Consider the following 24,480-nt stretch of genomic DNA (forward strand, 5'->3'; position numbering starts at 1 on the left):
ACTGCTGTAGAAACAGCCCGAGCTCGTCCACTCTGCCACTCTGGGCGGATCACTGTTAGCGTTTATTTCTGCCCGTTTGTCGCAGGGCTGCTCCGGCACCTCTCGGTAAGTGCCCACCCGTTTGGAAATGAGACCTCTCACCGTGCTCCTGCCATCTTTGCAGTGAGAGCGCATCCTCAGAAGGGAGGCACAGACAGACACGGGGGTGGGGGGGCTCAGGGATCACTCCCTCAGGGATGGGGTACAGGTTGCTGGGGACCAACCCAGGTGGGCCCCCTGGGGGCAAGGCCGACCCCCTGTACTCTCTCTGGCCCTTGTCCACGGTCAGGGAAGTACGAGAACCAAAGACTCTTTCAACCACTATCTTCCCTATCATACAGAGATTACTGTTCTCTTTAGGAACATTCTAGACTGCGAGGGGATCGAGAATCAAAGGCTGTTCTGCCCACGCCTCACCTGTCTCCCCACGGGCATGTGGCCCAGAGCACAAATATAAGACCTGATCCTGGGGGCTGGAGTGATAGCACAGCAGGGAGGGCATTTGCCTTGCACTAGGCCGACCCGGGTTCAAATCCCAGCATCCCATATAGTCCCCTGAGAACCGCCAGGAGTAATTCCTGAGTGCAGAGCCAGGAGTGACCCCTGTGCATCGCCGGGTGTGACCCAAAAAGCAAAAAAAAAAAAAAAAAAAAAAAAAAAAAAGACCTGATCCCGTGAGCCACGCCCCGCTGCCGCCCTGCAGACAGCCAGTCCCTCTCGGACCCCAAGGCGCTGTCTCGGCTCCCGCTCCTCCCGCGGGCTCAGCCCCCCGCACCCACTTGGCAGTCTCGTCCTGACTGTCATTTTGCAAAAGAAAATTTAAAAAGGCAGAAAGGAAAAGTTACTTAAGAGCATGTGGCATGTGGTCTGTGCCGTGTCCCGACGTCCTGGGGCCCTGAGAATGGACGTGGCCGGTACAGCGGAGACGGCGCCCACCGCGCCAGGACGGTCCCTGCGTGCACGGCCAGGAAGAAGCGGGGGCACAGCTGGACATAAACCAAAAAAAGTAACAACAACAAAAAACCACCGAAAACTCATGTAGAATTTTGCTTGTTTCCTCCTGGGACACACGGGAGGCACTCCAGGGTCACTCCCAGCCCGGTGCTCGAGGGGTCATTCCCAGCCCAGTGCTCAGGGGTCCCTCCAAGCTCAGTGCTTGGGAGTCACTCCTAGCTCAGTCCTGGGGGGGTCACTCCCAGCCCAGTGCTTGGGGGGTCACTCAGATGATGCTCAGAGGACCAGGTGTGGCCAGGGTTTGGACCTGGGTATCTTGCATGCAAATTACATGCTCAGCTTTCTAAGCCATCTCCTCATCCTCTAAGAATTTGATTGATTGATTGATTGGCTTTTTGGGTCACACCAGGCGATGCTCAGGGGTTACTCCTGGCTCTGCACTCAGGAATTACTCCTGGTGGTGCTCAGGGGACCATATGGGATGCTGGGAGTCGAACCCGGGTTGGCCACAGGCAAGACAAACGCCCTCCCCGCTGTGCTATCACTCCAGCCCCAAGAACTTTATTTTTAAAAAGCCGGGCAGGGGGATGACTCCTGGCTGGGCTCGAGGGACCAGAAGCAGCGCCTGGATATGCCGGAGTTGGCTGCGTGCAGGCAAGTGCCGTAGCCGCTGTGCTATCACGCCAGCCCTGAGAGTTTTCTTCTTCTTCTTTTTTTTTTTTGCTTTTTGGGTCACACCCGGTGACCTGGTCAGCCGAGCACAAGGCAAAGCGCTCTCCGCTGTGCTATCGCTCCAGCCCCAAGAATTTCCTTAAGTGTACTAAAAATGACTGAATCAGTAGCCGTCTTCCTCCCGGCCGGTTCCGGTCCAGGAACACAGTGCCATCGCCCGGACGGGCCTCAGTGACCGTCCACTCTGGGCTGGGCCCCGTGGCTCAGGACAGCTGCTGCCTTTCGAGAGCCGGCCCGGGGCCCACCTGCTCAGCGGCACCACCCTGCACGCCCCAAGTGTCACCCAGGAGCTGGGCCGAGTCCTGATGCCGCCTCCAGCTCAGTGCGCCCCAGGGGCCAGCACCGAGACAGACAGGCCCACCGGCACCTCTGCCGGCGTGTGCGAGCGTCCGCAGGCAGCAGAGGGGAGGGCGGCGGGCCACGGGAGACCCCGAGAGTCGCCGTTCTTGAACACGGTCCTCCTCCCACGACTCAGCTACCGCTGCAAGGCAAGTGTCCGACATAACACTCAGGCAGTCACAGGAAAATCGGAACTAAATTTTATTTCACATTGATAGAAACCATGGAAAACATTTTTCTACGCGCTAGCACATTTCAACGGAATATTTCCTGCCATAAATTAGGTATTGCTGATTCGCTGAAGGGAAACCAGTTTCTGATCGTCCAGGGAAAGCAAAATGACTCAGTAAGTGATTGTTCAAAAACCGAAAACCCAGACTTAGACATATGGCTTAATTATTAGGATCCCACGCCGTCCACTACTCAGTGACCTCCAGGGTTACTTAGCACCCGTCTGTGAGATGCATCCCTAACACTGTCTGAGTCGGGTGGGATACAGCAGGAAAACCAGCAGTTCAGAGACACCGACCTGATATTTCTGCGACACGCTAACAGCCTGGCAACCGTGTCAGATGTACTGAGTTGGATGGAATTACCCATAAGTTTGACTTTAAGTGCTTTTACCAGTGATTGGAAAACTTCAACTATTTAAAACCGTAAATACTGCTCTATTTGCTTGCACAAAAAAATCATTGAGCAAAAGTGAACATTTCAAGGGCCGGCGAGAGCTCTCCAGGGGCTGGAGCACAGGCTTTGTGTGCCAGGCCTGGGTTCGAGCCCCGGCACTCACGGGCCCCAGGTGAGCACTGGGCCAGAAGCCGTCCCCTAGTACGCCCCTGCCAGGTAAGACCCCCAAAGCAAAAACACCCTGAAATTTTCAAATAAGCTCATTATCAGAGAAAAGTAATGCAGATTTTTCTCAGAGATTGTTCATTTTCTACAGCAGTTGGTTTCAAACTTATGTACAAAGTGCATTTGCTAAGACTCTGGTACAAAGACAGCGGATCTTAGAAATTGCAGTTTTTAAGAGCAGTCCTAAGATAGTCCAGAGCAGATTTGATTATGACCTAATTATTCCTTTAGCTGACAAAAAAAAAAAACAACAACCGCAGATATTACTTGTTACCTGGAAGGAAAAATTCTCCCTCTAAAACCTGCTCTAGGGCTAACTCTGAACTTCAGGAATAAGTAGTGCAGGAAGTCTCAAGTAGTGAAGAGGTTTGACGCCTGGTTCCTCTGAGGATACAGAGATCTGAAATACCATCGGGTCTGGGACTGTAAATGCCAAGTCACAGCACGTACTGCCAGTGGGCGTCTACGGCAAGGAGGCAATATTTGGTCTGTTATAACTGGTAAGAAACAAAGGAATACTGTTCCAGAGAACAACACCACCAGGTGAAACAGAAATGATATGGGGGGGACACCCAGGTGGTCCCCAAACATGACTGCAGCGAGCACGGTTCCTCTCGACCGCCTTGAGGAGTCACGGAACACCACCTCAGCCTTATCAAGGGCCACACTCACCAATACACAGGGAGACACATAGAAAAATAGAGATATTGCAGAGTCACTGAGGGGCTCGGGGCGAGAGCCAGCCTGAGTCGCAGCAGGTATAAACGGCTCCTGTCACCACGGCTCGCTCCCGCCCCGACAAGCTCCCACTCAGCTCCTCGCTTACAAACCACCTCCTACAACATCTGGATTGCAGGCTCTTTATTACTCTGCCGAGTTACAGCTGGGAGAGAGGAGTGAGCTGCTCCTCCCTCGGAACACTAGCAGGTTCTGGGTTTCGGCCCACGTTTGTCTTTGGAGAGGCCCAACCTGTATTTGTAGAGAAACTCAAAAGGTCACGCATTTCCCACAGGAGGTATGATTTAGGCTACGTCATTCGTGTGTATCTGCCAAACGTTTTAACACTGCAAATAGGACGAGTCTCGGGGCGGGGGGAGGGGTGGGTTCGGTCATCGACGATGCTGGTGCACTTCCACACAAGGCCTCTTCGTGAAGTCAGTCCACAGGAGGTAGGAGCTTGTCGATGAACTGCTTGACGTCCATCATTTCCTATTGGGAGGAAACAATTCCACAAATTCAAAAATCCACCGCCAGAAACTCAGGTCCCTGCGTCCCCCGTGGCTGAAATCTCCGGGCCTTCTCCGAGTTGGGACAGGCTACCTCCCCTCACCTGGCAGTCATGCCCACACCCCAAAGCCACTGCCCAGTTAAAAACTCAACTCCAGCTGGACCACCCAGTTTAAAATTCTGGATTTCAGGGAGTGACATCTCCAAACTCTACAACACAGATTGGATGGGATGTAACGGAGAAGCCAACCAGCCTCCACTAACGAAGACCACGAACACAGAAGGCTCAACCTGTAACACGTCCTGGTAACCCTCAGACCAGGACTTGGTGTCTCTCCATGGTGAGGTACAATCATTTTCATTCACTTTCTTCTAAGAAATAATTCTTGATCATTCCGCCCGTGACTTATTGGTATCACTGTAGCACTGCAGTCCCATTGCTCATAGATTTGCTCAAGTGGGCACCAGTAACGTCTCCATTGTGAGACTTGCTGTTACTGTTTTTGGCATATCGAATACACCATGGGGAGCTTGCCAGGGTCTTTGGTAACAAGCAATATAAAATAAATTACTGTGGGCCTGCTATGGGGACAGGCTCAAGCAGTGGTTGGGAAAATGGATGTGATATGAAATATTCCGTGCTCTTTACAGACCTGAAGCACCACAGTTCAGGTTACGTGTAACTAGGGATGGAAAAGCAAGTGCTGAAGATTAGTTTGGAAACACATGGAAATAAAGGTATTATATGTTTGTTATTTCTGAGTTGACTCCGATGTTCTATTTTAACATTCCACACACCTGAGCCCCCCATCCCGTGACCCCGTGAAAACCATTTGTGGCGTGGGATTTCTTTTTATTATTATTATTTGTTTTGGAGCCATACCTGGCGGTGCTCAGGCTCACTCCTGACTGCATTCAGGGGTCCCTCCTGGTGGGCAGGAGACTGACCGGGGGTCAGCGGCGGGCAAGTCACACGGACAGCCCTGCCTGCTGTACCCACCCTCCCACCCGAGGGGTAACTTACGTTAAACACCCAGCCCAGGTGCCTGGCTGCAGAGCAGACAGAGAGCAGGACAGCCCAGCCGCCGGACCCCGCCCCAGCCACTCCCTCCCTGCCCGTACTGGCCCGGTACTTCGTGACAGATTCAACTGTGTTCTCCGTGGCACCCTAGAACCCAGGGCCTCAGTCTCTCTGGATAAGCCTGACAGTCCCTTTCTCTGCCAGGCCCCAAAGCCAGTGATGGAACCAGGCTCAGAAACAGTCACGTGACCCTGGGCTACGCCTCACTGTGTCGCCAAGGGCACTGGATTCCAGGCCTTTCCGCCTTTCGACCCACCCAGCCTCCGCCATTATCCCAAGACCACAACAAGGACAAGAGGACAGAGGATGGGGCGGTGGCCTTGCCTACGCCTGAGCCGGGTTCGACCCCCGGCACCCCCTATGGTCCCCTGAGCCCCGCTGGGAGTGACACCTGAGTGCAGGGCCAGGAGGAAGCTTTGCCAGGTGTGGCCCCAAAACAAAAGCCAAAGAAAAGTTCTAAGTAACGTTCTCTGTTCTCCTCTGGAAGCAGTTCCCAAACGCTCACCTGGTGGCAGGAACTGTGCATCATGCCTTCGTAAGCCTTGAAGGTCACGTTGTCTGGATTCACCAACGTCTTCAGCTTCTCCACGGTCAGAGTGCCAAACATCAGGGGGACCAACGGGTCGCTATCCCCGTGGCACTGGAGAATCGAAATATCTCGATTAACACCACTGATCGGGCCCTGCAGGAGAGAAAAAGGAAGGGCAGTCTGGTTTATCCAGGTGCATTATATGTTACCCCAGGCACCACAGCCGTGAGACAGGCGAACAGCAGAGGCTACCGGTCCCATCATAGGCTCGAGTGAGCCACACACACGGACTCTGCCAGTCCCCTGCCGCTTTTTTTTTTTTTTTTTTTTGCTTTTTGGGTCACACCTGGCGATGCACAGGGGTTACTCCTGGCTCTGCACTCAGGAATCTCCCCTGGCGGTTCTCAGAGGACCATATGGGATGCTGGGAATCAAACCCGGGTCGGCCTCGTGCAAGGCAAATGCCCTACCCGCTGTGCTATCACTCCAGCCCCCCCTGCCGCTACTTAAACTTTGTGCTGTGGGGCTGGAGTGATAGCACAGCAGATAGGGCATTTGCCTTGCATGCGGCCGACATGGGTTTGATTCCCAGCATCCCATAGGGTCCCCCGAGCACCGCCAGGAGTAATTCCTGAAGGCAGAGCCAGGAGTTACCCCTGAGTATCACCGGGTGTGACCCAAAAAACCAAAAAATAAATAAAAAATAAACTTTGCGCTGTTCCCCAGTGAATCAGCCAGCCCCTGCAGGCGTCAAGACTGTCTCTTAGGTTTCACGGTGCCCTGACTGAGCCACGTTCCTCCTCAGCTCTCACAGGACTTACATCGGATTCTGAATAAGCAGAATTCACGCTGTGCAAGACACCAGACTGATAGGACTCAAAGATGGACATGGGGGCTAGAGCGACAGCACAGTGAGGCGGGCCTTTGCCTTGCGTGCGGCTGACCAGGGTTAAATCCCGGGCTCCCATCTGGCCCCTGAGCACCGCCAGGGGGAATTCCTGAGTGCAGAGCCAGGAGTCACCCCTGAGCGTCCCTGGGTGTGACCCAAGAAGCAAAATAAATAAAAACACACAAATAAAGGTGGAGATGAACACGGACCCACGCCTGCGTCTCCCACACTCGGCACCTAAGGCGCGTCCTCCCCGCTGCCCTCCAGGGAAGGCTTCTGGGACATGACCCCGGAGGACGACACACGGGGAAACCAGCCTAGCCAAGGCGACTATGGCGCCGGCTGGAAAGGCTCAGTTCCCACTGACCCGTGTCACTGCACACGAGAGCGTCGTCGCGGGCTCTAAACCCCGGGGGAGGAGCTGACGCCTGCAACCGTCTGTTCTCGGTCAGCACCTCCCGACCCCCGCTGGCTCCGGCTGGGGGCTGTGAGCACGAGAGCCCTGGGCAGCTGCGGGTGCGAGGGGGGCTGGCTCCGGCCGGCCCTTCCCCACTGCAGGGGGCGGGCACCAGGCTCCGCAGCAATGGGCCCGCGAGACAAGGGGACCGTCTGTGCACCAGGCTGCACACGCCTCCGCAGTGTCCCCACCCACCCACGCCCTGTGGCCACCCCAGACCCTCTCCTCCGCCACCAGGTGCCCCGTGAAGCGACCGCCAAGCCGAGGCCGGGACAAACAGGGACGGAGGGAGCCGAGCTGGGCCGGACCCCCAGGACCCCACAGGGCCCCCGTTACCCTCCTGAGCACAGAGCCGGGAGGGACCCCAAGCAGAGAGTGCGAGACGCAGCCGTACCTCTGGGAAGGAAGCCCGCATCGGGAGCCAGCAGCTGAGGGCCGTCACCCCCGCCAGCTTCTGGTGCGTGGTCAGCGCCGTGTAGAGGGACAGCGCCCCGCCCTGCAGGGACGAGAGGGGCAGTCTGGAGAAGGGCCCCGCCCACTGGGAAGACTCCAGGCCCACCCAGGCCTTGCAGATGGGGCTGTGGGTAGGGCAGGGTTCCGGAGACCCCGCCTGAGTCGGGGCTGAGCCCCTCTGCTGGCTCGAAGCCTAGGCATGACAGCAAAGGCAGCCTCCAGCGCGGGAACCACCTCCAGCTCGGGAACTGCAGGGGAGAGGAGGAGGGGGAGACAGAGACAGAGACACAGAGAAAGAGGGAGAAAGAAAGGAAGAAAGAAAGGAAGAAAGAAAGAAAAAAAGAAAGAAAGAAAGAAAAGAAAGAGAAAAGAAGAAAAAGAAAGAGAAAGAGAAAGAGAGAAAGAAAGAAAGAAAGAGAAAGAAAGAAAGGAAGGAAGGAAGGAAGGAAGGAAGGAAGGAAGGAAGGAAGGAAGGAAGGAAGGAAGGAAGGAAGGAAGGGCTGGAGCGATAGCACAGCGGGGAGGGCGTTTGCCTTGCACGCAGCTGACCCGGGTTTGATTCCCAGCATCCCATATGGTCCCCTGAGCATCGCCAGGAGTAATTTCTGAGTGCAGAGTCAGGAGTAACCCCTATGCATCGCCAGGTGTGACCCAAAAAAAAAAAAAAAAAAAAGAAGGAAGGGAGGGAGGGAAAGAAAGGAAAGGAAGGAAGGAAGGAAGGAAGGAAGGAAGGAGCGAGGAAGAAAGAGAAAGAAAGAAAGAAAGAAAGAAAGAAAGAAAGAAAGAAAGAAAGAAAGAAAGAAAGAAAGAAAGAAAGAAAGAAAGAGAGGGAGGGAGGGAGGGAGGGAAGGAGGAGAGAAGGAAGGAAGGAAGGAAGGAAGGAAGGAAGGAAGGAAGGAAGGAAGGAAGGAAGGAAGGAAGGAAGGAAGGAAGGAAGGGTGGGCAGGAGGAAACAAAGCAGAAGGTGAAGAGACACAGAGACCGGAGAGGACCCAGCAGACCCCCCACCCCCCAGGGCTGCCACCCTCTGCTCCGTGCCGTCTGCCTGGCCCCCGGGACAGGACAAGACATCACTCTCTCACTGGGGATTTGCCAACTAGAACTGGCTGCTGGTCGCTGCCCGGTGTGGCCCCAAAGGCCAGAGGCCGTGGCGGGAAGCAGGGGCCGAGCGCCACCCGGCAGAGCTGCCCCGCCAAGGGGATGGAAAACCCAACCAGAACCTAGAGCCCTCCGGAAACACGGCCCAGAGGCCCAGAGCCTGGCCTTGCAGGTAGCTGACCCAGGTTCGATCCCGGCACCCCAGAGAGACCCTCCCCTCCAGCATTGCAGAGTGTGGCTCAAAAAACAAAACAAAAAAATAAATGGAGGGGCTGGAGTGATAGCACAGCAGGTAGGGCGTTTGCCTTGCACGCAGCCGACCCGGGTTCGATTCCCAGCATCCCATATGGTCCCCTGAGAACCACCAGGAGTAATTCCTGAGTGCAGAGCCAGGAGTAACCCCTGTGCATCGCCGGGTGTGACCCAAAAAGAAAAAAAAAATTTTAAAAAATAAATAAATGGAGATTAATTATCCCCCGAAGCACCTGAGGCTACTGCTCCCCCCCATCACCAGCACCCCTGCAGTGACTGGGGTGGTCTGTGAAGGAAACACACCCTCCGCCCCACCCATCAGGTAACAGCTCGTCCCCGAGACACAGACCTCACGGGGAAGGAGTGGTTGACCAGAGGGCAGACTCGGGTCACTCCGTTTGAAAGGTAAGGGGCGCAGGAAGGACCCTCACGCTTCTACCGTGCAAGACGCGTCCATGGGGAGCGGGCAGGAGCCGGCATTTCAGCCTGGGTCTCCCGGCGGCCCGTCGAGCCCCAGCTCACCTGCGAGAAGCCACCCAGGACGATCCTGTTGGAGGGGATGCCGTTCTTCACCTCCTGGTCGATCAGCGCTTTCACTGAAACGGCAAGATTCCCGCGCTGAGCCGCGCCCACACGCAGAGGGCACAGAGACAGGCCCAGAGGGGGCGTGAGGAGAACCCAAACGCCCCGTTAGAACTAACAGAGGAGGCGGCTTCAGCGCGGAACTATTCCAGAGTCCCTGTGCACAATGTCGAAACTACTCTGTCACCAACAGGTGAGGGCTCCCTCCCCGCTGCTCACCCGCTTCCCCGCACCCCTGCTCTCTCTGCAGTGAGCCGAGGCATTCACCCCTAGCCTGGACCAGCGAGGGTCCTCAGCCGCAGCTCTGGTGGCCAAGCCCACGCTCTGAGACTTGCTGGCCAGCACCTGCACCCGGAGCCCGGGGAGAGCCCACGAGCACTGCCGGGGGGGGCACCAAGCACCCCCCCAGCGTCTAAGAAGTAAGATGCCGACATTCTGGCACAGGAAGCAAGAGCGCAGGGCGGGCGAGGGCGAGCTGGCTGCCGGCGCTGGGCCCATCCCTGGCCCAGCCCGGGCGGGTTCCCGAGACCCCCCCCCGCCCCCCCGCCCACCAGCCTCGTCATTCTCAGGTTGAAACTGCCGAGGACCAAGAAGCCCGAGAGATGGTGTCGTGGGAAAGGCGTGTGCCCTGCTCGAGGCCCGCCAGGGGTCTCTCTCCCAAGCCCCGAGCAGAGAGCCCCGAGCACAGAGACAGGAGTAAGCCCTGAGCACCAGCGGGTATGATCCCCAAACAGCAAAAATCCAAAAAAGGAAATAAAAGGAAAGTTACGGGAACGGAGCCAGAGAGACAGCAGAGCATGTCCCTCAGGCGGATCTCCCGGCCCTACCAGGCGTGAGCCCTGAGCACAGAGCCAGGAGTCAGTCCTGAACATAGTGAGTGTGGCCCCAAATCAAAAACTCCAAAGAAAGAAAAATTTCTGGGGCTCTATCTGGTACAGCAGGTAACGTGCTTCCCCAGATGGGGCGGATGGGGCAGACCCCGGTCCAACCCCGGGGCCCACGAACGGCTACCCGAGCTCTGCCAGGAGTCAGCCCTGAGCACAGAGCCGGGAGTCAGCCCTGAGCACAGAGCCGGGAGTGAGCCCTGAGCACCAAGCCGGGAGTGAGTCCTGAGCACAGAGCCGGGAGTGAGCCCTGAGCACAGAGCCGGGAGTGAGCCCTGGGCACAGAGCCGGGAGTGAGCCCTGAGCACAGAGCCGGGAGTCAGCCCTGAGCACAGAGCCGGGAGTCATCCCTGAGCACAGAGCTGGGAGTCAGTCCTGAGCACAGAGCCGGGAGTCAGCCCTGAGCACAGAGCTGGGAGTCAGTCCTGAGCACAGAGCCGGGAGTGAGCCCTGAGCACTGCTGGTGTGGCCTGTCAAAATAAGCGTATTTCCAACAGAGTGGGAGACTAACACCCAAGAACTGTAGAAATAAGTACCAGGAGGTTGACTCCATGGCTTCGAGGCTGGCCTCACGTTCCGGGGAAAGGTCAACTCAGAGAAGCGATCACCAACTACATTGTAGTCGAAGGCCATGTGGGGGAAGGGAGTTGCGGGCTGAATGAGGGCTAGAGACTGAGCACAGCGGCCACTCAACACCTTTATTGCAAACCACAACAGCTAGTTAGAGAGAGAGAACAGAAGGGAATGCCCTGCCACAGTGGCAGGGTGGGGTGGGGGGGAGATGGGATTGGGGAGGGTGGGAGGGACACTGGGTTTACGGGTGGTGGAGAATGGGCACTGGTGAAGGGATGGGTTGCCGAACTTTGTATGAGGGAAGTATAAGCACAAAAGTGTATAAATCTGTAACTGTACCCTCACGGTGATTCTCTAATTAAAAATAAATAAATTAAAAAAAAATTAAAAAAAAATAAGCGTATTTCCAACTGATGTCTTCCATTTTTTTTTCTTTTTGGGTCACACCCGGCGATGCTCAGGGGTTACTCCTGGTTCTACACTCAGGAATTACCCCTGGTGGTGCTCGGGGGACCTATGGGATGCTGGGGATTGAACCCGGGTCGGCCGAGTGCAAGGCAACGCCCTCCCCGCTGTGCTATCGCTCCGGCCCCTTGAAGTCTTCTTTCTACTCAATATCCCGAGCAGGAAAGGCAGCTTTTACTGGGACAGCTCAGAACCTTAAACACTCAGACTCGGAATCTCTCTCCTGGGGGCTGGAGCGCTAGTGCTGCCAGAGTCCGGGCTGGATTCCACCCCTGGCGCCTCACTGGCCCCGAGCCCCCCACCCCGGAGTGACCCCGAGTGCAGAGCCAGGAGTCGGCCCCGAGCACTGCCAGCTGTGGCCCAAGAGAAAGAACACGATTATGTTTTTTGGGGGGGATATTTTTCTGAGCAATCAATCCTGAAACAACGGACTCCCGACGGGGGCACAGCCCGGTGGCAGGTGCCCACGTGAACCGAATCCAACCCCGCACGGCCCGCACCCGGGGGGGGGGCACCCCTCCCACCACCGCAGCAAAGCGGCTGCCCAGCACCCCCAAGCAGCCCACCGTGACTGTCCCTGCCCGAGCCTGGACACCACGTGCCCGACACCCCGGAAGTGGCCGCACGCCCAGGCCGTGTTCAGTGCCACTGGCCACTCCGCCCCTCCCGCACCCTAACCTCAGGCTGCCCGGAGGGGGACAGCGGGTCACCGCCTGCACAGCTCTGCGCCCCTCTCCGGAGCACTGGGTGCGCCTGGCCGCCCGCCCTCCCTGCCTCTCGCCCCAGCGGGCACCGTGCCCCAAGGCCACAGGGAGACCGAGAGGGACTGCGGCCCACCTCCCGCCAGACAGGCTCTGCTCCTCTCCTTTCTGCATTTCCTCCCTGGGTCCTGGGGCCCGACCTGGCGGTGCTCAGCGACCACTCCGGGTGGGCCCAGCTGGCCGGCCCCCGGCCTTCCACACCAGCACCATGCGCGGGGGCCCAGGGCAGCCGAGACGGCGTCCGCCACCCAACGCCCCGTGCTTACCACTCTCTGCCGCCTGCTTGATCCCATGTTCATCCTCTTGCGAGTCGGGTGAGAGTCCAATGATGTCAAACCTGGAAGACGATTCAGAAATCTTACCCAAGTCTTCAGCGTGAAGAGCAAACTGCCCTCCCCCCACCCCGGGGAGGGAAAAGCAAACGAGCCAGGGCTGGGATGTCCCTAAGTTGGTCTCCTTCATTTGTTTATGTTTCGCTTTCTGGGTCGCCCCCGGCAATGCTCAGGGCTCACACTCAGGGCTCACTCCTGGCGGTGCTCGGGGACCCAGAGGCTGTGCCAGGCCAGCGCCCCCCCACCCCCCCGATGTTTGAGGGCTCCAGTTCTCGGTGGGCCTCGTTTAGACAACGGCTGCGGCAACCGTGCATGAGCAGACGCCTGTCTGTCCTGCTGGGCCAGGAGCGGCCCCACCAGGGCAGAGCTGTGGGCGCGAGCTGACCGCAGACCCCCTGGCCTCTCTCCTCAGCCCGCAGCTCCTGACAGTGGCGGGGGTGCTGGGCCGGGGGGCAGAGGGGGCGTCCGTGACACTCTCTGTGACGGACACGGCCAGGCCGACTCGAAGGTGCCAGCTGGACCCCACAATAAGCCCCTCTCCGCGGCTTCCCTGGACTCTGGCCTCCTGGGCTGCGACTCCGACCGTCTTGAGCTCCCCTCACTCCAGCTCCCCAGGGACCCCGAGGGCACGTGCAGTGCCGTACTCTGGGGCAGAAACACACCGTCCGCCGCCCGCCTCCCAGGGCAGGGACCCGCAGGGGGACCCTCGCCGCACCCTGGGCTCAGGCACGGGGTGTAGGGCACTCGCTCAAGACCAGCCCCTCCGCCACGCCCTGCCGCGAGCTCACAGCAGGGCTCCGGGGAGCCCCTCTGGCCTGGTCCTGCCCGCGGGCGGGGGCTTCCCTCGGGCCTGCAGCAGCCGCAGACCTGGGCCGCGTGCGGGAACTGAGAGACGGCGGGTATGTGCGGGCTCGCGAGGGCGGCCGGGGAGGCCGCAGGAAGGAAAAGGCCGGAGAAGAGGCAGCTCAGTGTCGGAGCAGGGAATCTCCATTTGTCTCTAACCCTCCCTTAATCTGAACGTCCTGTTCAGGCACCTGGGGGTCTCGAGCCCCCTCCCTCTCCTCACACACAGGGGCTCCAGGCAGGAGAAAGCTCACAGCTCACCGCCAGCCTCCGTCCCCTTCGCCGCAGAGACCTCTACGTGCCCGTCTCCCCAGCGCCCTCTTCTTCCTGCTCCTCTCCTGGCACGAAGAAGCCCTTCCTCTCCGTGCCCCGTGGGCACTGCACGGGGAGTCACCCATCCGACGGGCTCCGTGCTCAGCTTCTCATGCTCTCCTCTGCTCTTTTCCTAGTGCTCTTTTTCTCAGTGCAGCGTGGGCAACAGCACAACCTGGGCTTTGGGGAGCCTTTAACTTTTAATTTCCTTTAGTCAGAAAGACACTCAGCCGGAGAACCAAAACTCCCACCTTCCCACAAATACTACTGAGCACCTGCCTTTGGCTCCACAGCTTTCCTGTTTTTCTTTCCCTTGTAATGCTTTTGAACAACAAATGAGTTTCGTTCGTTTGTTTGTTTTTTAAATAAAGTTTTTAAAGTGTGGGGGGAAAGTGACAGCGGAATGCACTGAGAGCCCCGGGCCGGAGCAGCCCCCACACACTGCGAGGTGTGACCCCAGACCAAGGCACGGGGCAGGTGTGGCACGCACAGAGCACAGACAGGACTCCGGGGTCAGTCTAAGGACAGTGTGGGCACAGGACCCGAACTCAGGGAGGGGAAAGGGCCCCACGGGCGCGAGGCAGAGACTTCTCTGAGGGCCCCACGAGGCAGCACCTGCAGGAGAAAATGCCACCGAGGGGCTGGAACGACAGCACAGCGGGGAGGGTGTTAGCCTTGCACGCGGCCAACCTGGGTTTGATCCCTGGCATCCTATAGGGTCCCCTGAGCACCACCAGGGGTTATCCCTGAGTGCAGAGCCAGGAGTAACCCCTGTGCATCGCCAGGTGTGACCCAAAAAGCAAAAAAAGAAAAAGAAAAACGACATATAAACAAAGTTCTTCGTAGAATGAATTCTTACTTACCAAGACGGCATAGCCATGTTCATGTTTAAGGTCACCGGCATAACGGGCCTACGCGCGAGAGAAAAGAACAGTGAGACAACAAAACCCCACCGCGGACCCCTCTGCGGCCCTGCGAGGGCCAGAGGAAACTGCATGCTGTGAGCTAACACATGTACGTGTGCTTCCACTGTGCCTGCAAACTCTTTTTTTTTTTTTTAAATTGAATCACCGTGAGCTACAGTTATGAAGCTTTCATATTTCAATTTCGGTCACACAATGATCGAACATCCGCCCCAGCACCAGTGCACATTCCCCACCACCAATGACCCAGTATACCCCCCTTTCCCACCCTCCCCCTGCCTCCATGGCAGACAATATTCCCCATACTCTCTATACTTTTGGGCATCATGGTTTGCAACACAGACACTGAGAGGCCATCACGTTTGGTCCTGTATCTACTTCCAGCACACATCTCCCATCCCGAGCGTCCCTCCAACCATCATGACTCAGTGACCCCTTCTCCATCCCGGCCGCCTTCTCCCCGGCTCCTGGGGTGGCGCCTGCAAACCCTGGAGCCAGACAACACTGGGAGGGGTGAAGCCTTCTGCTCTCAGGCCGGCCGTGGGCCGGACAGCCAGGAAGGAGGACCACAGGGAATGGACAAACCAGGGGCCACACCGCCCTCTGGGGCTGGCCCCGGGTGGCCGGACGACGAGCCTCTCTCTCGCATTCTTCGCTGTTGACAAGCTCCACGGAGGGAGGGAAACACAAGGTCTGCCCGAGTGTCCCTTCAGCTCCGCTCAGGCAAGGAGTGGAGGAAACCGTGCCCTGGCCAAACACCCCGGGGCTGGGCATCCCCCGGCAAAACAAACAAACAAACAAACAAACAACACCCCAAACGTTTAGGCCTTGAACTGTACTGGCTGCGCCCAGGAAGCCGTGGGGCCGAGGGAGAGACGCCACAGGCGCTCAGGCCGGGCGGGCGGAGACGGGCCAGGCGGGGTGGGGGGTCAGGTGGGGCGGAGGGGTCAGGAGGGCGTCGGACGCCGGGCCGTGAGGACCCGCCAGCTCCCCCACACCCACTGCACCGTGTGCTGGCCGTCCACCTTCGGGACCCAGGCGGGGCGGTGCTGGGCTCCCCGCGGGCTGCCTGGGCCACTGCCGGCCGGCACGGCCCGAGTGAGGCTGCCCGTGTCCGTGTCTGTCCGTGTTTCTCCGTGGCCAGCAGGGCTGTGGGGCCCCAGGCGGGAGAGACACGCTCTGGGCCCCTGGAGCTGACTTAGGTCTAAGAGGAGGAAAACTACGCAGCAGCCTGACCCTGAGGCCTGACCTCCCACCCGCCTCCGGGGACAATCCTGGCTGGCCCGGCAGGGCAACAGGCACGTGCCAAACCCAACCCCAGGGCAGTAGCCGGACAGCAGGAACCCCGGGACCATGCGGCCGAGCAGGGTGGAGAAGGCAGTTCCTCATCTTCCCCTGCACACGTTCAGGGCTCCAGCCTCCACCGTCTGACTGTACCGTCCTCGGCCCCCTGGGAGCCCGGGCCTGGCTGGGGGGTCGCCTCTCGCTCACCTCCCACGCAAACCCACCCGCCATACCCGCTGTCTGAGCACTGTCCAGGTGACTGGCGTTGTGCCGACAGCCACACACGCTCAGACTCCGACCTGATTCCACCCGGGTCCAGAGTCTGCGTCTGTGACCCCAGACAGCCTCTCGGCTGGAAACCTGGGCGTACTGTCAACTGTCAACATGCTGACGGGGGAGTGACGGGGAGTGACGGGGGGGATGGGGAGGGCCCTTCAGGAATCCCCCGCGGCTCTCCTTGGGGAATTTAACAGATATTTTATCATCATCATCATCATCATCATCATCATCATCATCATCATCATCACTTTTCTGCTTTTTGGGTCACACCCGGCGATCCTCAGGGTTACTCCTGGCTCTGCACTCAAGAATTATTCCTGGCGGTGCTCAGGGGACCCTATGGGATGCTGGAGATCGAACCCGGGCCGGCTGCCTGCACCCTATCTGCTGTATTATTGCTCTACCCCCACCTCCCTTAACATATGTGAACAGATAGTTGCACATCTCACAGACTTTCCTGGAGCTGAGTTTAATGTTGAAAGAGGAGGCCTCAGTTTACCCGTGCCAGCTGCTGGGAGCAGTGCTGCTTCGGGCCGGCCCAAGTCTCTCACTCCCTGCAACCCCCTGGGCTTTTTCTGAGAAACAGGGAGTCAACACTTGTCCGCCATATTCTTCTGTCCCAGAACGGGGAGTCACAAGGCTACAATAATGAACGAGACTCGGGCAGGTGACCAGCAGGAGGGACAGCCGCCCCCGCAGGTCCCGGCGTTCCCTGTGACACTGCCGAGAGACGCAGGAGGACTCTGGAAGGCCCACGTAGAACTCCGCCCCCTAACTTAGCCCCACACTAAGGCCCTTCCCTCCGGAGCTCCTTTCCTTCTCCTGCTTCCCAGTAAACTTTTCCGTTCTCTAGCTCTGAGTCTGAGCATCTTTATTATTCAATATTTCCATACTCGAAAATACTGAAGAACCCGGGAGCCACGAATGAACAGAGACCGGCCCCACCGCTCCAGCCGCACCTGCACACACACACGGGAGCATCAGTTCAGATTCGCAAGGAAAGAAGGAAAGGACATCCGACACGACCAACAGGCCATTTCAGTCCGGGAGAGCTGGACTACTCTGTATTCTTAGACCCACTATCAAAAAATAATTTCATTCAAATGCTTTTCTGAAAGAAAGAAAGGAAGAAAAAAAGAAAGGAAGGAAAGAAGGAAGAAAGGAAGAAAGAAAGAAGGAAAGAAAGAGAAAGAGAAAGAGAAAGAAAGAGAAAGAGAAAGGAAGGAAGGAAGAAGGAAAGGAGGAAAGAAGGAAGGAAGAATAAAGGAAGAAGGAAAGGAGGAAAGAAGGAAAGGAGGAAAGAAAGAAAGAAAAGAAAGAAAGGAAAGAAGGAAGGAAAGAAAGAAAGAAAGAAAGAAAGAAAGAAAGAAAGAAAGAAAGAAAGAAAGAAAGAAAGAAGGAAAGAAGAAAGAAACCATCCCAAGAAGAAGGAAAGAAGGAAGGAAAGAAAGACGGAAAGAAAGAAGGAAATAAAGAGAAAGAAAGAAAGAAAGAAAGAAAGAAAGAAAGAAAGAAAGAAAGAAAGAAAGAAAGAAAGAAAGGAAGGAAGGAAGAAAGGAGGAAAGAAATCATCGCAATTGTTCCCATCCAGATTCTGAACCCCAAGCCGAGACGCTGGGGATACTCACGCGTGTGGGCAGATGTACTTGATGTGGGGACTGCGGATGCCGGCAAAGGCCTCTGCCCATCCATGCCTGAGAGAGAGATCAGAACGTCAGGGGGCTCGGCACCGTTTCCACTTACAAGCACAATGAGAACTCGAAACATCTGCGAGAGTGACCGAGAGCACGGGAGGGAGCACTGGGGCTAAGGAGCTTGCCTGGCACGAGGCTGACCCGGGCTCCCTCCCGGGCCCTACGCCTGGTCCTCTAGCACGGCCAGGAGTGACCCCTGAGCACAGGGCCGGGAGTAAGCCCTGAGGGTGCGGCCCCCCAAACAAACTCAAAACCTGGGAGAGACTTAAAAGGTTAAACATTAAGTCCCTAAGAGGGCTGGAGTGATAGCACAGCGGGGAGGGCATTTGCCTTGCACGCGGCAGACCCGGGTTCGATTCCCAGCATCCCACATGGTTTCCCGAGCACCGCCAGATCCTGAGTGCAGAGCCAGGAGTAACTCCTGAGCACCGCTGAGTGTGACCCAAAAGCAAAAAAACCCACAAACCCCAAACATTAAGTCCGTAAGAGCTGGGAGTTCTGCTACCCAGCAGGACGAGACTCACACCCGAGGCGCTAAGCTGGAGGGAGGAGGAGCCACCCACGTGCCCACCGAGGGACAAGCAGCGGGCAGAGGTCTGCGCCAAGGCCAGTGACCGCGGTGAGCAGGACTGCAGCTCAGCTGAGCACTGCATATGGAGCCCTGGCCGCCAGCCCGGGCCAGGGGCCGGACAATGCTGACATCCACCCCCAGCACCTCCCCAGCACACAAGGGCCCCCAGAAACCCGCCCCAGCACCTCCCGGGAGACCAGCCCCGACTCTCCTCGTGTGCACCCCAAAACCAGCAGAGGAGAGCACACATCCCGGGGCAGGGGGGTGAGGGCCGGGGGCTGGAGGTGGGTGTCACTGTCCCAGCGATGAATGTGGCTGGCGGCCTCGTGAACCACGACCACTGAACTGTGTCTATCTCGAGTAGACGAGTGTGAGGCTTGGGAATCTTATCTCAAACTGTTACTACAACAGAAGGAAAGCAGTTCCCGCGAGGGCCTGGCAGGACGCAGAGCGTCCGGGAGAGGGACGGAGGGAGAGACGCGACCTTCCGGAGACAGCACGGGACACGGGCCTGCCAAGTGCTGCCCACGGAGACCCAAGACCCAGGGAGTCCTGGCCAAGAAGGAGAGTGGACAGGTGGGGGGGGGGGGACGGGGCAAGGGTAGTGGCGGGCGGGCGGGCGGCAGAGCTAGAACGGCCTCAGGGGACCCAATTCCCCCCATCTGGGAGCCCATTTTGCCCAAGAACTTTTCATGCGGCCCCAGGACATGGAACATGTGTAGACAACCCAGACTTCTACTGAACACGCAAATTATAAGGAAATCTACCTTAAAAGAACAGCCTGATCTGGTTCTACAGACGAGTAACTGTTTTCAAGTTTGGGGCTGATGTCCAGTCTAACCGGCGGGGTCAGGAGACAGTGGCCTGTCCAGGGACAGGGACAGGAGAGCCTGCTTGTGCCAGACACACAAACTGGTTCGGGCGCCACACCCGGCGTTCGCGGGGGTCGCTCCTGGCTGTGGTCAGGGGTCACTCCCGGTGAGGCCTGGGACCAAGACGGAACACGGTCGGCCACAGACAAGGCAGCGTCCCACCTGCCACTGTCGCCCCCTCCCCAGTCAAGACTTAAAGTCTGCTCAAATACAACCTGGCAAACATGATGTATCAAAGCCTCACCCTGGGCCGAAGGGACAGGACAGCGGCGTGGGCACCTGCCCCACATGTGGCCCACCGGGGTTTGACCCCTGGCACCCCGGACGGCTTCCCCACACCCGAGCACCACCAGGAGTAATTCCTGAGTGCAGAGCCCGGAATATCCCCGGAGAACTGCTGGGAGTGGCCCTCAAAAAACCAACAAACAAAAAGTAAACGGCCGGAGCTGGAGTGATAGCACAGCAGGGAGGGCGTTTGCCTTGCACACGGCCGACTTGGGTTCGATTCCCAGCATCCCATAGGGTCCCCCGAGCACCGAGCACCGCCGCCAGGAGTAATTCCTGAGTGCAGAGCCAGGAGTGACCCCTGTGCATTGCCGGGTGTGACCCAAAAAGCAAAAACAAAAACAAAAAGCAAACGGCCTTGAAAACTTTCTATTCACTATGTTCAGTAAAAGTGGGAACAACATTCCGGGGTGGTCTGAGTTCGCTTTGCGAATCTCACCCCCGTGTGTGGCTGAGTCTCACAGCGAGCACAGAAGCCCACCGTGCCCCGCCGAGCCAACACAGCGCCCCAGGAAAAGCGCTGTCCCGGGCACGCTGCCAACACTCGCTCCACGCACAATGCTACGGTTTCAGTTTCTATTTTGGTGCGTTTTTACTATTTTACTGGATTCTCTACTTCAGGGCTTGTGCTAATAACATCAGGGAGAAGCAAGCTCTAAACATCAAGGCACCCTCTCAGCTAATTACAGCGTTGGGAATACACATTAACCAAGATTAGCGCTTACGAAACCCAATTTCCGAGCTTATTAGCGTCTGAAACGAAATAGGCTCAATTACGCCTCAAAGCCTGACCACACGTAATAAATCCCTGACCCGACACGGCTGGCTCCCGTGCGCCGGCCTCGCCCTCTCGCACTCGTGAGCTCGGGGCACTTCACACGGGGAGGCGGGACGGTGAGGAGACTAAGGTGTGACTCTCCAGGCCCCGCCGGGCTGCTTCATCCGGAGCAACCCAGAGGGGTGAGCCCCCCCCCCAACACGCCAGCCCCGCAGCCCCAAACCTCCAGAACTCCCCGGCCCGTGGGACGGCCTGCCCGGAACCCCCTCGGCTCCAGCAAGTTCCCTTTCGACTACTCAGCTCACACGCAGAAGCGGGGCCACGGCAAGTCACACCCAAACTACCAAAACCCGACGGGCTGTTTCTGCCCAGGCAAGACCCTAAGAAGCAGCTGTCTGAGAGACACGTCTCCATGCTCTGCCCTAAACTGTGCTCTTCTTTCTACTCTTTTATTTTCGGGGGGGGGGGGTGAGCCACACCTGGCAGGCTGAGGGACCCTAGGGTACAGTGGGCAGGACACTACCCAGCATGCAGCTAACCTGCGTTAGAGCCCTGGCACCCCAGAGGGTCCCCTGAGCCCCCCACCAAGTGACCCCCAAGCACAGAGCCAGGAGCAAGCCCCGAGCACTGCCTGGTGGGGGCTGGAGCCAAGGCCCAGGGGCAGGGTGCCGGCCTCACCCATGGCTGATCTGGACTTGATCGTCCGGATGCCCTATGGCCCCCAGGCACACTGCCAAGACTGATTCCTGAGCACAGGGCCAGGAGCAAGCCCCGCGCATCGCCGGGTGTGACCCAAACACCCAATGCCCCCGCCTCCCTCCAAAAAAACCACAACAACCTAAAACCACTGCACTTGGCGTGGTCCCAAAACAAAACAAACACAAGAACTGGAGATGGGGGCTGGAGCGATAGCACAGCGGGGAAGGCGTTTGCCTTGCACGCGGCTGACCCGGGTTCGATTCCCAGCATCCCATAGGGTCCCCTGAGCACGGCCAGGAGTGATTCCTGAGCACAGAGCCAGGAGTAACCCCTGTGCGTCGCCGGGTGTGACCCAAAAAGCAAAAAAAAAAAAAAGACCTGGAGGGTGGGAGGGTGGGCTGGGGGGAACACAGTGCATCCCCCCAATCAGCCAGCATCCCCTCCTGTGTCCAAACACGACAAAGACCAAGGAGCCAGCCTTCACCCCGCACCCAGCCCTGGAGAACTGGGCGTGGCCGCGCTGCCCGGCCCAACAGCTGGTGTCCCCGGGACTGTGCGAAAGTGTTAGTTGCCCTTCCTCCTCGCGTGCGTCCTGGGTCCCCGCAGGTATTCGCGACAGACACTGTCTGCTGGGCTTCCCGGGCCCGAAGGCATGCTCTCGGTTAGGGGACTGGACCGCGGAGGGTCACTGCCACAATACTGGCCAAGCACCCGGGGTGCGGGCTCCGGCGGCCGGGCAGCAGCACGCCTGGCGCCCGAGTGTCCCCCAGCACCAGAACCTGCCCCATCTGGGCCACACCCTCTAGCTCAGGGCTTCCTCCTGGCCCCGCACTCAGGGGTCACTCTGGGCGCGGCTTGGGGGATGGACATCGAATCCGGGTGGGCTGCGTGTGAGGCAGGAGCCCTCGCCCCGCTGTCTCTCCGGCCCCTGCAGGAAAGCTTTCTCTACTCTATCCCGCTTCTGCTTTGGGGGCCACACCTGGCAGTGCCCGGGGTTACTCCTGGCTTGCAGCTCTTGGCCTGGGGAGCAAGCCCAGGTCAGCCGTCTGTGACACAAGCGCCCTGCCCGAGAGCTACCACTCCAGCCTGAACACGGCCAAAGGCCCTGGGCCGGTTGCCGGGGAGGAATTTGGTACTGTTCAGTGTGGCCTGACTGGGAGAGCCAGGCCCAGGGCCCCGGGGTCAGTTCAGACCTCGGCACAGCTCAGGTGCCGGGGCGGGAGCCACAGTTCAGGAGGCAGGAGCTGGCCTTGCCCGTGGCCAACACGTTTGAGTCCCAGCACCCCAGATGGCCCCCCGAGTCTGCCAGGATAATCCACGGAGAACCAGCTCCAGGCGGGGCCCCCGGACAAGAACAAAAACCGCACACGGGGGTCGGAGCGATAGCACAGCGGGTAGGGTGTTTGCCTTGCACGCGGCCGACCCGGGTTCGATCCCCGGCATCCCATATGGTCCCCCAAGCACTGCCAGGGGTAATTCCTGAGTGCAGAGCCAGGAGTAACCCCTGTGCATCACTGGGTGTGACCCAAAAATAAAATAAATAAATAAATTTAAAAAACCCGCACACGGGAAGGCTGAGGTGCAGTCTCTGTGTAATGCAGTACAGCCTGGTCCACAGGCTGAAAAGAGAGAGAGGGAGAGGTACCATTGTGGCTTGTTGGCAATCGGCTTGTTGGGAATCAATAGGTAAGTGCATGCAAAGTGAGAGAGGGAGGGAGGGTGGAGAGAGGGAGAGAGAGAGAGTGGGAGAGAGGGAGAGAGAGAGAGGGACAGGGAGAGACAGAGAGAGAGGGGGAGAGAAAGAGATATTTAATCTATCAAGAGCATCCATGACACCTTGCCATGAGAAACTGAAATTTCAGGGTCAGAGAGAGTACAGCATTTAAAAAAAAATTCTGAATTACTTTCAGGAGCTCCGTGGAGCAAGGGCTGGGTCCCGTGCTCTGCAGGCGGGAGGCCCGGGTTCCACGCCCAGACCCTGGGCACAGGGCCAGGAGGAGACCCCCGGGGGAAGAAAACGCAAAATCCAGCAAAAGCTTCCCTGGGAAGAAGATTTAACTTAGCTACTCTGTCAGTATAAATTTTATCTCCTCCCCACCCATTCTGAAGTTCCCTGCGTGTTCTTACTTCACTCACTTACATAGGCATCATCACTGATTGGAAATCACTGATTTCAAATCCGAAAACAAAACTTCACACTTTGAGGGTGAGGGTGGGTTCCACAGCCTGCAGTGCTCAGGGGCCACTCCTGGCGCGCTGGGGGGACCGCGTGGCCAAGGTGTCGCCGAGTGCCCTCCCCGCTGTGCCGTCTCTCCAGCCCCTCGCCGTGGTTTCTATCAGCGCGGAACAGGCTACTGGGTCCCCCAATAAACCTGAGCCCCCCAGGCTCCCGCAGGCCCCCGGGCTCAGGCAGAAGGACGCACGCGGCTCGCCGCCACCAGCCCTTTCCCACCCGCCCCGCCAGTGCGCTCTGCTCCGACTGGGGCCACACCGCGGGGCGCGGGGCGCGGGGGTCTGGCCGGGAGGGGAGGGGCCCTCCCGCCGCTGCTCGGGATTCCCACTCCGCGGGAGGCTCGGTGACGGGGTCCCCGCAGACACCCCGCCCTCCCGCGTGTCCAATCCCCGCAGCGGCCCGCGGAGTTGGCGACGTTCACAGGGTCCTGGCACCGGGGCTAAGGAGTGGGGACAAGGCGCCTAGGCCTTGCACCGGCCGGCCCGGGTTCGAGCCCCGGCATCCCGGAAGGCGCCCGGCGCGTCCCCAGGAGCGGGTCCTGCGCGCGGCGCCGGGAGGGACCCAAACGCCCAGAGCAGGAGGAACGTTTGAGCCAAAGAGCACAGCGGGGAGCCCCGACACTGCGCGGGCAGCTCCTGGCGCCCGGGCCCCCGCTCGGGGTAAGATTGTATCCGCGTGCGGCGTGCCGGAGTCATAGTAGCAACCGCCCGCCCGCCCGGGGGCACCTACCCGGTGTCTCCCAGGCCGTGCAGGAAAATCACCTGCAAGAGAAGCGGGAAAGGCTCGTGAGCACTGCGCGGGGGGGCAGCGGCCGGGGGAGCCGCGCTGCAGCCCCGCACCCCCCTGGGAGCGGCCGCGCCGGGCCCCCCGCCCCGCACCCAGGGGGAAAGGCCTCCGGGGCGACCCCGGGCGCGGCCTCGCGCCGTGCGCCGCGGCGGGCTCGGGAGGACAGTCCGGCCGCCGGCCCGCCCCGCCCGGCCCGGGCCCACTCACCGCGGCCGTGGCCTTCCGGGCGGCCGGCACGATGGCGGGCAGCGGCGCCGACATGTTATTGCCGCACATACACCGGCCGGCGTGACGCGCCAACGCTCCCGACCCGGCGCCCGCCCGGCCAAGGGCACAGCCGCGCCCGCCCCGCGCGCCCCGCCCCGCCCGCGCGCCAGCCCGCCCCGCGCGCCCCCGGCCCCGCGCGTCCCCGACCCCGCGCG

The 24,480-nt window shown here is 58.9% G+C and overlaps 1 protein-coding gene across 1 annotated transcript; it reads right to left on the bottom strand.

Annotated features, from left to right (window-relative positions):
* Positions 1–2,248: 2,248 nt before the first annotated feature.
* Positions 2,249–24,431, bottom strand: LYPLA1 (lysophospholipase 1). The gene is made up of 9 exons (XM_055128508.1): positions 24,266–24,431; positions 24,002–24,033; positions 17,769–17,834; positions 14,518–14,565; positions 12,434–12,504; positions 9,425–9,498; positions 7,494–7,595; positions 5,730–5,906; positions 2,249–4,125 (listed from the first exon to the last, which is right to left on the bottom strand). The coding sequence occupies exons 1-9, from the start codon at positions 24,332–24,334 to the stop codon at positions 4,072–4,074; spliced, it is 693 nt and encodes a 230-aa protein (XP_054984483.1). The 5' UTR covers positions 24,335–24,431; the 3' UTR covers positions 2,249–4,071.
* Positions 24,432–24,480: the final 49 nt, after the last annotated feature.

Source organism: Sorex araneus, chromosome 2, assembly GCF_027595985.1.
Source record: "Sorex araneus isolate mSorAra2 chromosome 2, mSorAra2.pri, whole genome shotgun sequence".
NCBI classification, from domain to species: domain Eukaryota; kingdom Metazoa; phylum Chordata; class Mammalia; order Eulipotyphla; family Soricidae; genus Sorex; species Sorex araneus.